We start from the raw sequence: 17,304 nt of genomic DNA on the forward strand, positions 1-17,304 counted from the left end.
TCTCCTGTCAAGGGATCTAAATAGTGAATAATTGATGGTGAATCATAACTTACATAGATTCTCATTTTTCTCTGAGGACCCATTTTGGTACGTAGTGGCAACACTATTGGCATATAGACTACGCACCCAAACACATGTAAATGCGAGACGTCAGGCTCATATCCAATAACCAACTGTAATGATGAATGAGGTTGGGTAACGATGGGCCTTAGGTGGACCAGCATAACTGCGTGCCATATTGCATAGCCCCAGGCAAACACCGGCAGTTGGGTTCGCATAGCCAAAGTCTGAGCTAACAATTGAATGCGCTTTATGAAAACTTCTACCAGGTCATTTTGGGTGTGAACATGGGGTACATGATGTTCGACTTCAATCCCAACTGACATATAATAATCGTCAAAAGTCTATTACGTAAACTCTCCAACATTATCCAGTTGAATTGACTTGATCGGATAATCAAGTTGGTGAGCCCTTAGCTTAATAATTTGTGCTAGGAGTTTCGCAAATGCATTGTTTGTGGACAGTAGGCAAACATGTGACCATTGTGTCAATGCATCAACCAACACCATAAAATATCTAAATGGTCCGCATTTTGGTTGGATAGATCCACAAATATCTTCTTGAATCCTCTGAAGAAACTTATGAGGGTTGTGAATAATCTTTGTAATTAAGGGTTGAGTATTCAGTTTCCCCAAAGAACACGCTTTGCATGGCGGGAATCCAACGTAAGGAGGTAAATGATGCCCATGTGATGATTTGAGGATATGGAGCATCATATCATGTCATGCTAAAACAGCAAAGTGCTCCGGAACTTAGGCACAGGGCAAGCCACATGGTGGGCTTCTATGTCTCGAATGGTTGTTATGTACAACTCACTCGAGAGATGTTCTAACTTCTTATGAATACGTTTATGGCTATACTCATAAGAAGTGATACAAAGAAATCCGGAACGTGATTTCAACATGATATTAATTATCTCGAATATCTGTAAAACTCAGTAACGTTATTCCTGAACGTGAAGAATAATGGACCTCTTTAATGGTCAAGACAGTACCATTAGACAACATGATACGGGCATTTTCGTATCCTTCAATCAGGTTGGATGAGCCTGAGAGAGTTGTCAGATGTGCTTTCTTAGGTATGAAGTTAGTAAAATAGTGTTGCTCACGCAATACGGTGTGCGTGGTTGCATTATTAGCCAAACAACTAACTTCCCCACTAGACATACCTAGAAATAAATTGATTGAATTGGTCACATGCATAAATATAATTCCATTCATTCAATTAATCAATTCGAGAAATAATATCCATAAAATAACAATCCATAGTTCAAAACAAACCAAAACCAAACAAATTATTCCAAATACTTAGAAAAATTGTCCAAAAATTAAACCATAAACCTAAAAATTAAGGGGGGGGGTCCGGCCACTCATAATGGGTTCGGCCACTCATAATGGGTTCGGCCTGTAAAAACACCCTAAAAACATGTCTAAAAGAATAAAACTTATTCGTCCATAGGAGTTGATGCCTCCTGAAAATCTAATATATGTTCTACATGGGTAAAGTTAGACTCATGAAGGGAACGATACTTGCCAATAGCCTCAGGGGTAGCTCTACATACATGTGACCAATGATCCTTTTATCCACAACAGTAGCACATGTCCATTTCAGTGGAAGCCGATTGAACGATAGTTTTTCCCTTGTTCTTAAAGTTTGGGGCCTTAGGGGCAAGAGGTTGGTGCTACTTGGTCAAATTTCCTCTTATGGGTGGGCTTTGGCTCTGTTAACCTTGGGCCCGGGGTTGGGCTTGCCACCCCTTACCACAACCACGACGATTCTTTCATCGTTTGTGGCTACTAGAATTAGTTGCATACGCTTCAGGGAGTAGCATTTGAGCTAGTAGGTCGAGCTTGATGATTTTTCATCAAAAGCTAGTTCTGCTTTTTAGCGAGAAGTGAAATAGAGATCAAATTCAAAAATTTGGTGAACTTTTGTGCCCTATATTATTTCTGCAGGACAATATTGGTGGCATGGAAGGTTGAATAGGTATTCTCCATGAGATCTGATTCGATTAAGTCCACTTTATTGAGTTTGAAGATTTTAGGTATGATATGATATTAGTAGCAGAAGAAGAAGAAATGCATATTTACAGTAAGTCAAAAGCCCGTCATTAGCCATACTGAAAGCCTCAAATTTTCAAAGGAGAAATAGAAGATATATATTACAAGGTGAAAGAAGATAGAGAAAGAGATGCAGAACTAGTAGAAGATGATGAACAATACTGCAACAATTTGACAGAAGAATAGCTGCATAACATTGACAACATGATGGAAGCATGAAGAGATGGCAGCAAATTAGCATAAGTTGAATAGCATCATGCAAAATAATGTATTTTGATCAGACAGAAGTGTCAACATTATTGTGAACCCCGCTACAATAATGAAATAATGACATAAGAGTAAATAAAGAAAAGAGCTTAATCCATTATGAACTTTTCATATACAAAATATCCTTTTGATTAAGAATGAATAGTGTTAGACCATTTTCGTAAAACTCCCTATTTTTTTCTTTTCCAGGGAGAGAGAGACAATTGAGAGAGAAAAAAAGACCGTTGGTGCCGGCGACTCAACGACCGCCAAGAGGGTGGAGGTTGTTGTCGAGTGGAAGTTTTTTGGCTTTAGTGATTTTTATTTTATTTTTCTTTTAGTTTGATTAAGGGTTTCGGCCAAACCAAAGTTTGATTAAGGGCTTAAGGGGAATAATGTAAAATATTTTTATAAGTTAGGTGTGGAAAAATAATGTTTGCGTTCAAATAAAGTCACTTTACCACTATAAATGGTATATTTGTAGGGATGTGATATCCACACACCCCTTTTTACTTCTCCCACACCTTTTTTGTTTTCGGCCGTCAGATCAAATGAATTGAAGAAGATCAACGAACAGGAATTAACAAGGGGTGTGTGAGAAGTAAAAAGGGGTGTGTGGATAGCACACCCCTATTTGTAACTTACACTCTAGAGAAAGAAAAAAAAAAGACTAATGATGTCATATTTTACATATATTAACTTTTGTTCTTCCTTGAAATATTTAAAAAGTGTTGTCTTAATATAAAATTAAGTATTAAAAGTATACTCTATGTGTAATTTTGTTTTTAATTATTGTCCAATTAATTGCCCAATTTTTCAATTTGTTTAAGCCAAGTGTTTGATAATATTGTTATTTCTCTTAAAAATCACTATAATTCATACAAACTTTAAAAAACATTCAATAAAATACTACGGACTCGTAATCATTGAATTTTTATCTCTTACCATCAAATTCACCAAAGTAATTAAGATAATTTATCAATATTTTTATGTATTATATAAATTTATACTAGCGCTTAACATTTTTTAAAATCTTACTCATTATACAGTATATAATGGAACGATACAACATGAAACGGTGCTTAAATCATCTTTTAGATAATATCGTTAGTTTCAATCCTCCTTCAAATATTTCGCCCCTTTTTTCGATAATTTCTAACTTCGTCATTACATCCAACTATTAATTGCTCTAATGCATATTATAAACTCGAACATAATAGATCATAATTATCCTTAAATTGGCTAAATAATTTCGTTGCGTGAACTTGACAATGTACATGTCAGCGTCAAGTTCCAACTTCAAGTGTTGCACCCCGACATCTTTTTGGTTGCGTTTGAGCATCGTCCACGTCCAAATTAAAATTACGAGGATCTTAATTCGACTAGTGACTTCTTTGATTAAATTCTGTTAACATTCATGCATGCGTACTTAGGTGATCTTCGAATTTACTATTGTCTAACTCATAGATTACATATATTAATTAATGACAAGATTTTCAATTATTAATTCATTAAGATCACGCATTAATTACTAGCTTTGTCTTTTTGGTCAATGCATTTACTAGTCAGATTTAGATTTTCCTGTTCATCCTTCACACGTGTAGATCACGCATTCATTAATATTTCAATTATTCATTAAGATCACACATTCATTAAACTAGCAAAAGCTAAATTAAGTAATATATTGCTAGAAACACCACAGCATGGCTAAGTGGTTACAGGCGAATTTCAAGCTTTTATTTCACACGATACGTCATGAGTTTAATTTCTGGTACATGTGAATTAGACAATGATGGCCAGGAAAATGCTGAAATGCCTCTGTGAGTCTTCCTAATCCCCGAGGAGATAGATTGCCGTGACGAAACAACCAGCTGATTTTTTTTTTAAGGAAAGTAAAATATATTGCTAGCATCTTCAATGGAAGATATACAATTCTTTCGAATGGACATTTCACATTTTTTGTTGGTCGAAAATCTCTTCAATAGACGGGATAAAAATATTTATCTTGGCCAAAAAATTAAATTAAAAATTTATTTACATGTGTTTTTTTTAATTATTTTTTTACATATTTAGAGATCAGAGCATTTAAGGAAAGGGATCCTCATTTGTTTTTTAAATGAGATTAGTCGTGGGGTCCAAACGACATCAAACTTTAATGATCCAAACCTTTATTTTTCAAGTTGCACCTCATAGATCATTCTTGCAGCATATTAGCCGAATCGGAAATATTTGAGATATTTAATTGATTTGCAAGAATGATCTATGAATCGAGATTTACAGAATATACAATTAAATTTTTTTTTCCTAAAAATGGAGATCCTTTTAGGAGATACGTATTTCTATTTAAAGAGTGAAAAATAAATGAGATCTCCAATTTACGTTTGCGCCGGTGGAGCATAACTCACATTTACATCTCTTGAAAATGTAGTTTGAGATGCAAATGGACTTTTTCATCAATCTCTAAAATATGATGTTCTCAGGGCTTTGGCTTGTTTAAAACTCGTTGACCTTTGACGTGGCTTGGTTCTTGAACGAATTGAATCACACGAGGTGAAAAAAAAAATAAAAAACAAAAAAATTAGTACCGGTTCTTTAATTTCTAATGTGAGGTTCATTCTTAATAAATTGTTTTATGCACATAGATAATAAATATTAGGTGACTTGGGAGCCCACGGTCCATTCAGCCTAATACCTGGGATAATCTTGCGTTGATACAACGGAGAGATTTCTGAGTGTGCTAGGAACACGACGAAACATCACATATTATATAATTAGAGGAACACTTAATAAAAACTCTGCTAATTATATGGTAATATATGGCTTTTTTTTCTTTCTAATACATTGAAAATTCTGTCGATACTATGATGATTGACACCAACTTCGAGAAAAGAAAACAAACATAATGGTTGCCAGCAACTTAAAAAATTATAAAGAACAGAAAGAAAACAAACAAAGCCCATAAAAACTTCGAAAATAGAAGCACAATTCTAAAAGCACGATATACAAATCAGAAAAAGCAAGTTAAGTTTCAAAAGTACTTTTTAGTTACTTAAAAAATAGTTGCAAAAGATTTAGACTCCCTGAACGAAATGATTGTAGTTAATTTTTTTTTAAAATAAATAATATTGTTTATAATAGAAAATGTGAGAATTAGTTAAATTTTACAATAAATTAACAATAATATGATTCAAATTCGTTTTTAATTAAAATCAAACTTATAACATGTTATTATAAGTGAAAATAAATACTATTAAATCGTAGTACTAGTATTAAACTTTGGATGTTATTATTACTTACTACAAAATGTTAAACAATATGTACCAGCTGCTTGCCACAATATGTAAGGTCAGTCACACTTTAATACACAACTATTTAAACCTTTTTTTAATAATTTTTAAACTTTAAAAAACTTTATAAATAATAATGCGTTAGGTAGTCGGTAGTACGTACGAGTAACAGAAATAGATATGGAGAAAGATCTGTCTCCTGCTCTATATCTATTTTTATTCTTTATAAATAAATTATCTTTTAGTGAATAACAGACAATCTCAATCTTAAAATTTGTTGGATGATTATTCTATGTTCTGAAAGTTTTTAAGAATTTTACCAATAGTTACATAATGATTAAGATTTTGCGTTACACACTCAACAACTCTTATATTTTGAAACACTATAAATTTTCTTTGCAACTCAACACTCGTACTATTACGAATATAAAGCGAATTGGAACCGACAAATGTATACTAGCATATATGGTACTAAGATAAATATTAAGGAGATTCTCTCAAAATTGACTCTTCCTAAACTCTTTGCTATTATACAAGTTAACGTTAATTTCTGTGCCAGCATTACAAACATAACATTGTGCAAAAAAATTGAGGTGGCAGAGAGTCCATAAGAGTCATTAATATTTTTGATTGTACTAAATAACATATTATATCTTGATATCATAAAATATTGGCTAAAAACATTTAGCGACATATTGTTCTCACACAATTCAACGTTAAGTACCGTGATAATATTATAAAATTTTTTGTACAAACTATGATAGACGCTCTTTTTTTCTTAGACCGGGTTAAAATCTCCGGTTAGGTTTTTATCGAGATCCATTGTTGTGCACCCTATCATCTGATGTGTAAGTGTTTTGATTTTATGAATCAATGAATATCAAACATAAAAAAACAAAAACAAAAAACTATAAGGTGGCAAGAGAGTTTGCAGACCTTATCATCTGATGTGTAAGTGTTTTGATTTTATGAATCAATTAACCGTTTAACATGAAACGCTAATGCTGTACTAAAAAAAAAAATTAATCAGTGAATCAATCACAAAGACAAAAAGGTGGTCGTCCGATTGATGATTCGATCAAACTGGAAGTCAATTAAGGTAATTAAGTACATGTTTAATGGGAAGAGGAAGGTGAAGAGAAAGAGAGCCCGAGCCTGCTCCCTCGAGGACTTGGTCCTCCAATACGTATATTTATAGTTTGAGAGAGTATGTCGGTGGCTGAGGGGAGGGGAAGATGAGAAGATGAGAAGATCAGAAGATCAGAAGAGGGAGAGAGATCATGATGTGATGAATCGGACGGTGGAGGTGGGTGGTGGTGGCAGGTTTACAGGCTGGACTTGATGGGATGGTCTGTAATGATTGCCCCCGGATTCGGCCTTCCTTGTCGCTTTCTGCCACCTCACCCCTCGGCATTGCCCTTTTTTAAATGTAATTTTATATTATTTAAATGTTTGAAAAAGAAGCGGAAAAAAATCCCACACGAAAATGCTCTACAGCCTGGCAGACTTCCGCAGTCAAACCCGTCTCGCACCCAAATCAGACTTATCAGTTATCATGCATCCTTATCCCCTCCGCAAATATTACTTTATTCAATTTTTAATAAATTTAATGTTCCGTTATCATCAAGCTCAACCATTCTTCTTTAACATTATAAACGAAACCTGATGCTCTTAACGAAAACGAAATGAGATGTTAGATTTTGCTTTCCTAACCATCAAGTGGAAATAATTCTAGAAGAATATAAACGATGCGTGCTGAACCAAAACGCTCCCAACCCATAACATTCGTAGCTAACTTAATGCCTAAATCCGCTGATTATTATCTACAACTTCCAAAAATATTAAATAACTAAATAAAAATTTGAAAAATAAGGAGAAACGAACGCCCAAGACTCCCACTGGGACAGAGTAAAGCGGACGCTCCCGATGCTGTAAATGTAACGGGGCATTAAAAGGAGCAAACAAAAAAGAAAAGAAAAAAAACACAGGCAAAGAGTGATATGTTATGTAATTCAGTGCACCTTCTACATGACGCGTGTCCTTCACCAGCTGTATCCCAAAACTCCCCATTTCTTAACCGATTGCTTCCAACGAGCGGTGCCGCTTACCCCGTCAATACCAACTATTTAACCATCCAACCTCCACCGGCCCAACCGGTCACCCCTTCACCCCTCCCTCCCTCCCTCGTATAAAAGCCCCTCCCTCCCCCTCCCCACTTCGTTTTTCGCCTCTCCCAAATCATAATACTAGAAACTCCCAACTTTCAAATTTCAAGGGATTACAGAGAATTTAAAATTTAAAAGAAAAAAAAAAGAAGAAGATTAAGGGGAGAGAAAGAGTCTGTGAGTTAATTGCGATGGCGGTGAGCAGAAAAGATATGGATCGGATCAAGGGTCCATGGAGCCCCGAGGAGGACGACTCCCTGCAGAGGCTGGTGCAGAAGCACGGCCCCAGGAACTGGTCGCTGATCAGCAAGTCCATTCCCGGTCGGTCAGGGAAATCGTGCCGGCTGCGGTGGTGTAACCAGCTGTCGCCGCAGGTGGAGCACCGGGCTTTCACGCCTGAGGAGGACGACATGATCATCCGGGCCCACGCTCGGTTTGGGAACAAGTGGGCCACCATCGCCCGCCTCCTCAACGGCCGGACCGACAACGCTATCAAGAACCACTGGAACTCCACCCTCAAGCGGAAGTGCTCCGACGGCGGCGGCGTCGATTTGAATGGAGGGTACGATGGTCATTTTCTCCGTGACCACGAGCAGCCGCCGCTGAAGCGGTCGGTTAGTGCTGGGTCGGGCGTGCCCGTTTCAACCGGGCTTTACATGAGCCCGGGTAGCCCGTCCGGGTCGGACGCGAGCGACTCCAGCGCGCAAGTCATGTCTCTGTCCGACTGCCACGTGTACAGGCCCCTGGCAAGAACTGGCGGGGTGTTGCCTCCGGCAGAAACGACTTCGTCTTCCAACAACAACAGCAGTAACAGCGAGAAGAACGACCCTCCGACTTCGCTGTCTCTGTCTCTACCCGGGGTCGATTCGGAGGAGGTGTCGAACCAGGTTGCGCCTGTGACCGAGTCCACCCAGGCTCCGGCTCCAGCTCCGGTCTCGACTACGTCGGTGGCGGTGCAGAATATTCCGGTGGAGTTGCTGGCGGTGATGCAAGGGATGATAAGGAAGGAGGTGAGGAACTACATGGCGGGGTTGGAGCAGAGCGGGGTTTGTTTTCAGCAGGCTGCCGCTGGTAATGAGGGGTTTTGGAACGTTGGGGTGAAGCGAATTGGGTTTAGCAGAATTGAGTGAGCGAGAGAAGTGCGGATTATTCCGGACAAGTTGGCAATTTGGATGATCGAAGGGAGCTCAATGCAAAAGAGTTATGAGCTTGCTTTTTGGAGAGAAGAAGTGGGTAGGCAGTGAAAACCTGACCATAAAATCGAGGGACGGGGAGGGAAGGACGGAAGAGTTGGTTTTATTTTAATTTTATTTATCTATGTTTTTGTTGAGTAGGCGAAAATAATTTTGGTCAATGTACAGTGAGAGACTGAGAGAGGGTTTGAGACTGGAAAATTTGGCCTTGTTCATCGAAAAACATGCACCTTCCAAGGAAAAAAAAGAGGGAAGGGGTAAAAATGGATCCTTGAAATTTCAATCTAAATTTTCGTCCTCTTCATTATTTGGAAACCATGGTCCTAAATCTGAAACCACTTCAAATTTTAGTTTTAGGAGTATGCTGCAAGATAAAAAACAGGCAAGTGGGATACGTTTCAGAGTTCCGGCCATCAAAAGGACCAGACTACAAAGGCAATATAATAATAATATACATATACCCACCCATGCAGTCCTAGTGACACAAAGCCTTTGCTTTCTGGTAAATTTGTCAAAAACTGTAAAGGCCACTTGAGGAAATATAATTTCATGATTAAAATAGTACAAAAGAGGAGGAAAGTCTTGTTATTCCTCTTCATAAAGAAAGGGGTTGGGTGGGGATCTAGGGTTTAGTAATACGTTCACCTGTTGGGTAAGAAAAATATCTCGACTCAACAAACAAACAATTGCAACCACCTTGAGGTGATCTAATAATTAGGTACAAATTTCAAGTTATTATTTTACACTGACACGTTTTAGGTTTGATTTTTAGCGCTGGTAAATCACATGATGATGGTCAAGTGAGGCTGAAATGCTTTTCTGAGTTTTTCCAGTCCATCTTTAATGTTTGATTTTTAACGCTGGTAAATCACATGATGATGGTCAAGTGAGGCTGAAATGCTTTTCTGAGTTTTTCCAATCCTCATAAAGATGGACTGTCATAACAAAATCATCCATTCTAAAAGAAAAGAAAACAAACGACTGCGCAAAAGGGTGGTTTTCTAATTTGATAGGGTAGAAATTTTGAGATGTTAAATTGAATATGTGAACAAATGTAAAAAATGGTGGTGGTGCCACCTCATAATCTTCAATGGAAATAGAAGTGTTGCTTTAAGTCTTTAGGCTTTAAGATGAGTATGCCGTAGCAACCAACTGAAAATTATATATAGATTCAGTAGCCATCAATCGAAAATCATAAATAAAAAAAATATTTGGTTTCATTCTGTCGAATACAGGAAGTTTATCATGAATCCCAGTGTTCGATTAGCAATGAAGTTGTTAACTATGAACAAGTTCAGTAGTTAGTAGCAGTAGCTGTTCAAAACATGCTATTGCTCTCCAACAAATACAAGTTTAGAGATTTCATGAGTTCGAGTGGTTCACATGCTGAGATGAGATTGGTGTTTTTAGCTTAACACATGAATTTAAAAACTGTCCTTGATAAATTGGAGAAACCGCCCATGGTAAAATTAGGTGGAAAGTTGAAAAATGGACGGTTGGGAAATACATTCAAACTTGGTTAAAAAAGGTTGCTTGGAGAGCAAGACATGGGAAACATGCAAAACATATACGACTCCTCCCAGTCGCCGCCCCAAGTCCTTTTAAGTAACGAATGTAAACTTGTAAAATTCCACCCACGCCCCACCCCAAGTTTATTTTTCTGTAAATCGAAGGACAATTTTATTGCTTTCTAGGGTTTAAAATTAAACATACAAACTCCATGATTGGAAGCTTTACAGAAGAAACTCTGGTGCTTCCCACACAGATATCGGACTCGAAATCAAGACTTTTTACAGGTTAAATGACGGACTCTTAACAAAATGATATTTACTTACCGGACCCTTCTCTTGTTATACATAACATGTGCCGTTGCCCTTTGCTGTATACCAACTTGACCAACCAACTATAAGGGGGAAAAAAGTGTTTTAAGTTACTCAGCTGCAGCTTGGATGGTGTCTGTGCCAGATTTAAGTGTCCTCAGTCATAAGAGTCTAGATTTCAGTTCTTTTACCGAATTCCATAAATCCTGCCTCCAGGACCACGTCGGGTGGTTTAGAGCGCGGATGGAATTGAGGCAAACAAGAAGGGTACCAACTTCGTGTAATAGAACCTACGTGTCAACCAAACAATCAATCATGAAACTGGAAGCTAAAGTTAGAGAGCAGACAAGAGTTTGTGGTACTGCTTCCAATGGTGTACTTTAAAAGACATGGAAAAGAAAGTAGCAATAAGGCTCCATTAATTTAAAAAAACGAAGCGATTCATACCGTTAACCAGCACCTGCATTTGTATGAAGAAAATAATGTCAGCAACAGAAAAACAAACAAATGATGGGATAGATGTTTAGCAGGTACCAAGGAAGTTGTTTGGCGAGACTTGGCGATACAGAATGGTACAGCAGATATATTGTCTCGCAGCAACAATACATCTGCAACAGCTGTGGCAGTTGCACTAGCACGTTGGGCAAGGACAATCCCTATAGTGGCTGCTGCTAGCGCTGGAGCATCATTTATACCTTCACCAACCATTATCAGACCTCCACCTGTAGTAAATCCCAGAATGTGCTGAGATGAACATATTAGCTTTGAAAAACAGGTGAGGAAAGACCTGCATGCATTCGATAAGTTGCCCACCACCAAAGACATGATCAAGGCCTAGTTTGGTACTGAGGTGATTCTGAAAAAAGCTAGTATCAAAAAAAGCTTTGTGTTTGGTAAACATTTAGCTTCAGTTTTTTTTGCACAGTTTTGGGTGAAAAAAAGCCAAAAACAAGAAGCTGCAAAACTCGGCTTTGAAAAATCGGCTTTTTTTCACATCTGTTTTACATAAAAGTTTATCAAATACTATAATACTGTTTTTTTTTTCAAAAGCATTTTTACAAAAAAGTTTACCAAACACTCTACAGCTTTATTTCACAGCCGCTTATTCTCACAGCACAGCATAAGCAGCTTTTTTCTCAAAGCACAGCAATACCAAACCATCAACACTTGATATAATGCATTGTACATTTATTGAAAATAGAATGGAAAGGCTATGGACACAGGGGAAACACAAAGAAAAGACATTCTCAGTGAAAAATACATAATGCAAATGCATTTTCCTTTTTTGGTACTCATAGCAATAATAGTTAACAAACGTGCAGGAGCATAGACAAATTGTTAAAGTATAAAACGTTTAGGAATGAATATAACAAGGTAGAATGGTAAAAAAATTCCTCAAACTTTTCATTATGCTATGACATTCGATGGAAGACCTAAACAAGGGCGTACACACTACTTAGTGTTACTGTTACCTAGTCATCAACTGTGCATCTGCCGAACCTCAGATATACTTAAGAGGTGGGAGAAGATCAATTATATTTTGAGATACAAGGACCACTAATCAAATGGCATGTTATTAGAGTTATAGATTATAAACTCACCCGTTTCCCTTGAGACATCTTTAACATGACTGAGCTTATCCTCAGGCTTCAGACTGCAATAAAATTCATTGATACCAACAGAATTTGCAACTCTCCAAGCACTTGACTCATGGTCACCAGTCAACATCATTGCACGGAGCTTTGCTTGATCTTGTAACTCTTTTATGACATCCGAGGACCCAGGTCGAGGCCTGTCCTCTAGATGAATCAATGTTACCTGCAGACTCATCATGATTTGGAAAAGGCTAAACAAAAAACACCCCATAGGACAATGGGTACTCGTATTGATAAACAAAAAATTCAGGAAGAGCTTGTTAACATACTCTCCTAAATATGTACGTAGGTTGGCAAATTTTGAACACCAGTATGCAAGTACAACTTTTTGCAATAAACTTAGTTACAGACATTTAAAACAGAATTAAGTTTAGTTAAGCACATTTAGGCTAAAAACTAACCTATTTATATTCACTCTGCAGTTCAGTTATATCTCATACCCTCATAATTTCAACCAAACCCAATTACTATACACTTATTCCACATTTCTTTCAACTCCAAACCAAATGAATATACCCTCATAATTTTAACCCCCAAAATTTCAGTCGTCACACCCACTTCAAACCAAAAGTTTCCCTTATTTGCATACACTTAAAATGAAACCTCACCTTTTCATTGACTGAAAGAGCTGCACGAACAAATTTTGTTCCATATGAAGATGCATTCACAGCTTCCTTGATCTTTTCTGATGTATCTTCTGATCTACAAAGTGAGGTAATGAAATCTACCAAACCAAGAGATGCTTTCAACAGTTTACCCCCTTCAGTTCCTAACTATAACAAGACGGAAATCAATGGAAATCATTATACCTCTTACTGGCCAAAAACACTTAAAAAATTTAGGTGAAAGACAATTGATGCCTGTATGATCTATTCATTACATTAGTATTGATATGCAATCAGAAAAGAAAATAACCATGCACATAGAGCGCCGCTGGAAACAAGGTATGTAATCGATAGATATCGGAATGATTTGAAAAATAGCTAAGACGTGGCAGCAAGTATAGATTACACAACGGAATGGGGTCAATTGGATAAGAAAATGAGCGAAGGACTTCATTATTAAAGCTGGAATTTTTAAAAGAAAAAGGTCTATGCTAGTTAGAAAAAAGAATACCTCGATGCCGTTGAGAGTAGCAATTAGACCTCTGCCTGGAAAATACTCAAAACTCTCAACAGAAACAGAAGGAAGGTCTTTCCCTTCATTAAGCTCTGAAAGGAAAATAGAAAGACCAATAAGTATTGATAATATCATCTTCAACACGTGTCATCTGTTAATTAGTATATTTGATTCCAACATCTCCCATTACTTGATAGAGGGCATTAAGATTAAAATAAATGTTCTCAGCGAGGAGTAAAATTGTTCATTACCCTTTCTGAGCAGGAAACAAAGTACATGGGTACATGTTGAATCAGAAAGGATGCATTGAAGATCACAATTGCAAGGGATAGTAAGTTAAACAGACAAATAAATAAGGCTGCTGTCCAAAATCACTACCTTCCAATAGGGGCACAACAGGAAGAGCAAGAGCCTTTTCTAAGTGATACCCTTCTCCATTTCAGCGGCAACAGCAAGAGCCTGCTTTTCACAGCTGGGGACACAACAGGAAGAAAAATCTGATACACCATTTCTCATCCCATGCCCGTAAATTGGTTCAATTGCTTTGAACGCCAACCCCCCGGTTGTCAAGGTTCCAGTTTTATCAAATGCAAATGTGTGACAAGAAGCTAGAGCATCAAGCACATGGCCACCTTTCAGCAGTATCCCCTGCAACAAACATAAAAGGTGGTGTGTCATACCCAAACAGCGCATGCCATATTACTGCACAGAATTTAAGATTATAACATGGAAATGTATGAAAAGCAAACCAGTTCTTATTGTAGCATCGATTAAAATGCATACCTTCCTCGCACAGGAACTAATTGCGTAGCATATGCCAATGGAGCTACCGCCAAAGCACAAGGTGAAGCTGCCACCATGAGGCCCAACGCTCTATAAACTGATCCTCTGCAAGCTAGAGGATTAAGCAAATATCAGCTCGATGGACGATGAGCATGCCCTCTATTTTGAATACAACTAGTAAAGCGGTATTCGGCTAGTTATTTCAGAGGCAGGAAAATAAGGTAGTTCTTTCAGATTTTGATATTGCAAACCTGTCTAACATTCATTTTGGCTGACTTAACGTAAAAATAATAGTAAAACAATGTATGTAATCTTTTTACATTTCCCTGGTTTATCAGTGGGGATCTGGTAAAGCAAAATACCACTTCTTTTTATTCTATTTCTTTTCTATTGAAAAAAAAAAATTAATGTAAAAATCATTGGTGGCAAGAGTGCTTCAAGCGCTTAGGGAAGATTACCCGATGTTCCAATAAATGGCCAGTTGAATAGGAATGGACTAAGAAGAGCAATAGCAGCTGACAAAACTACAACCACCATGCTGTATTGCTCACCAAACTGATCCAGCCACCTCTGAAGCTTTGGTTTATTCAATTGTGCTTCTTCAGTCAATTGCACAATCCTACTAAGAGTTGATTCTTTCCAAATTTTTGTTGCCTGCATAAACAATTGCTTTTAGCACCTAATCACAGCTCATTACAACAATCTTACTAGCATGAGAACTCTAGAAACCCACCCATGACAACTTTCAAGATCATCCCATCAACGATTGTGGCAAGAATTATATTTCCAAGATAAATTGGGAATCTAGTGAATTTGTATGCTAAGTTTAAGGGTTAAAAAAAATCTGAAAAGTGGCCCAAAAAAGACTCATTCACAAATGTGTTTCTTGTAACTTTCAGCATAGCTCCTAACGTTTACATTAAGAACATAATATGAAAAGCCTTTTCTTCATGTATCCAATTCTGAAAAAATCGAAAACAAAATATTCGTGAATGTACCTTCACTATTATCCTACCATCCAAGTTCCTTGCACCACCAGGAACCCTGTTTCCAACTTCTGTCTCCAATGGTTTGATCTCTCCAGTCAAGTGCTTGATAGTAATGGTGGCAGTACCTTGGGAAACTTCACAATCTACAGGCACAGCTAATCACAATACCAGCCCCCATTACAATGCTTCCAAATTCTTATGGATCATTTAGGTGAGATATAATGATATATCACTGTAGTGAGGACAAAACCTATTGAAGATGCTACCAAATCATTCCACTGGTGATACTATTAAACACGAAGGTTGTAAATTTGTTCCCGTACCTCACCAGCTCCGACCAAAATGTATGACCCCACTTGTAGGTTGTGCACGGGAACCTGCTTGTATGCCAAATCAGACGTATTAGGAAGTTGTCCGTCATTGATATCCAGCACAAGGGCGAAATCCGGATGATTTTCCTTCAAATCTTTGACGTCAATCATAGACCGACTTGTGAAATACTCCTCAGCTGCATTGACAACACACAATGATCAATACACAATAAGCTGCCACCATAAAGTAGCGAAATTTAAATGCTTACCGATATGGGCAAGATTGAACATGGCCAAAAGTAACCCTCCTTCCAACGCATTCCCCATAAACACAGATGCAAATGCTGCTAAAGCCGTCAATACATGAATGTTTACCTTCCCGCCACTTAAATCAGTAAGAGCGTCGAGTGCCGCGGAGACCTACGATTAAATCCAATTCAAATTCAATCAATTGCAGACCAAATTCTAGGGTTTTAGTCAATTAAACAGGAGGATGCAAGTTCTTTAGTTCTTACCCCCACTAGAGGGAATGCAACGAGTATAAAAGCATTCTGCATAGGCTTCACGGCCAGCTTGAGCATCACATAAGGGCAAACGGCGGCGGCGAGAAGCAGAGAAGCGGAGCAGAAGCACAATTGCAAGTGCTCCCTGAGGAAATCGGCGAGGTCGGTCCATCGCACGGCCTTGGCGAATCGGACCAACTGTTTCTGAGTTCCGGTGAGCTCCCCATAGTCGTGGTGGCGATGGTCGTGGTTATGGGGGTGGTGGTGATCGTGATCATGATCGCATGTCCTGGCGGTGCATCGGAGAGCGGTGGAATTGCGGAGAGGAGGAGGAGGAGAAGGAGGGAGGGGTTTGGGTTTGAAGCGGAAAAAAGAAGGGAGGAGGAGGGGGTGGTGGAAGATGGGTTTTGGGGAGGGCGAGTTGAGTCGAGTTGTGGTGGGGAGATGACTCAGTAGGAGGGAGTCGCGGCGGTTGTTAGTGAATCTGATTGGGATTGGACGAGGGAGCAGGGATTCCATTGGGATGTTAGAGAGAGAGAGAGTGTGTGTGTGCGCGCGCGCGCGTGTTCAAGACATGGTCGTCGGTCGGTGAGAGTCTGAGAAGTGGAAAGTTGTGTTTCCCTCGGTGTTTTATTTGTTGCGAGAGTTTGGAGATTGGAGTTTGGAGTTTGGAGTTTGGAGTGGTGAATCTGTTAAACGTTAATTGGGTGATGACATTGTGTCTCCACACTCCACACCATTTTGAACGCTGCAAGTCGCAAACGGGATTTCTTGCTGGAAAATTATCTATTCTAAAATTGAAGAATTGAGGGAGGGAGACAGAACAGGAACAAGGTGTGGTTTTGTTGTTGGTTTTATCCAAATTTTTTATTTGAAATTTGATTTGAAGCTTATGTCTTATTAGTTTAGTCTAATTTAGTGTTGGTTTATCTAGGTTTGTAGCTAATTTAATGTTAATGTTGATCTAGGCGCTTTAATTTGTTGTCAACTTATATGGGTTTCTTTTTTTAATTGTTATTTTACAGTTGCTAGGATTGGCTTTGGCTTTTATATTGGTTTGGGTATTTTTTTTTTTCATTTCATTTGAAGATTTAGTGTCATTATACACCTTTG

At 38.1% G+C, this 17,304-nt stretch overlaps 1 protein-coding gene and 1 pseudogene across 1 annotated transcript; one reads left to right on the forward strand and one right to left on the reverse strand.

Moving 5' to 3' along the window:
- Positions 1–7,886: 7,886 nt before the first annotated feature.
- On the forward strand, positions 7,887–9,315 carry LOC103401412 (transcription factor MYB44-like). Its single transcript, NM_001328721.2, is given in 1 exon segment — positions 7,887–9,315. A coding segment is annotated over 1 exon segment (939 nt). The 5' UTR covers positions 7,887–8,009; the 3' UTR covers positions 8,949–9,315.
- A 1,347-nt stretch (positions 9,316–10,662) lies between these two features.
- LOC103401456 (probable cadmium/zinc-transporting ATPase HMA1, chloroplastic) lies at positions 10,663–16,859 on the reverse strand (annotated as a pseudogene).
- Positions 16,860–17,304: the final 445 nt, after the last annotated feature.

The sequence above is a fragment of the Malus domestica genome, chromosome 15 (assembly GCF_042453785.1).
Source record: "Malus domestica chromosome 15, GDT2T_hap1".
NCBI lineage: Eukaryota > Viridiplantae > Streptophyta > Magnoliopsida > Rosales > Rosaceae > Malus > Malus domestica.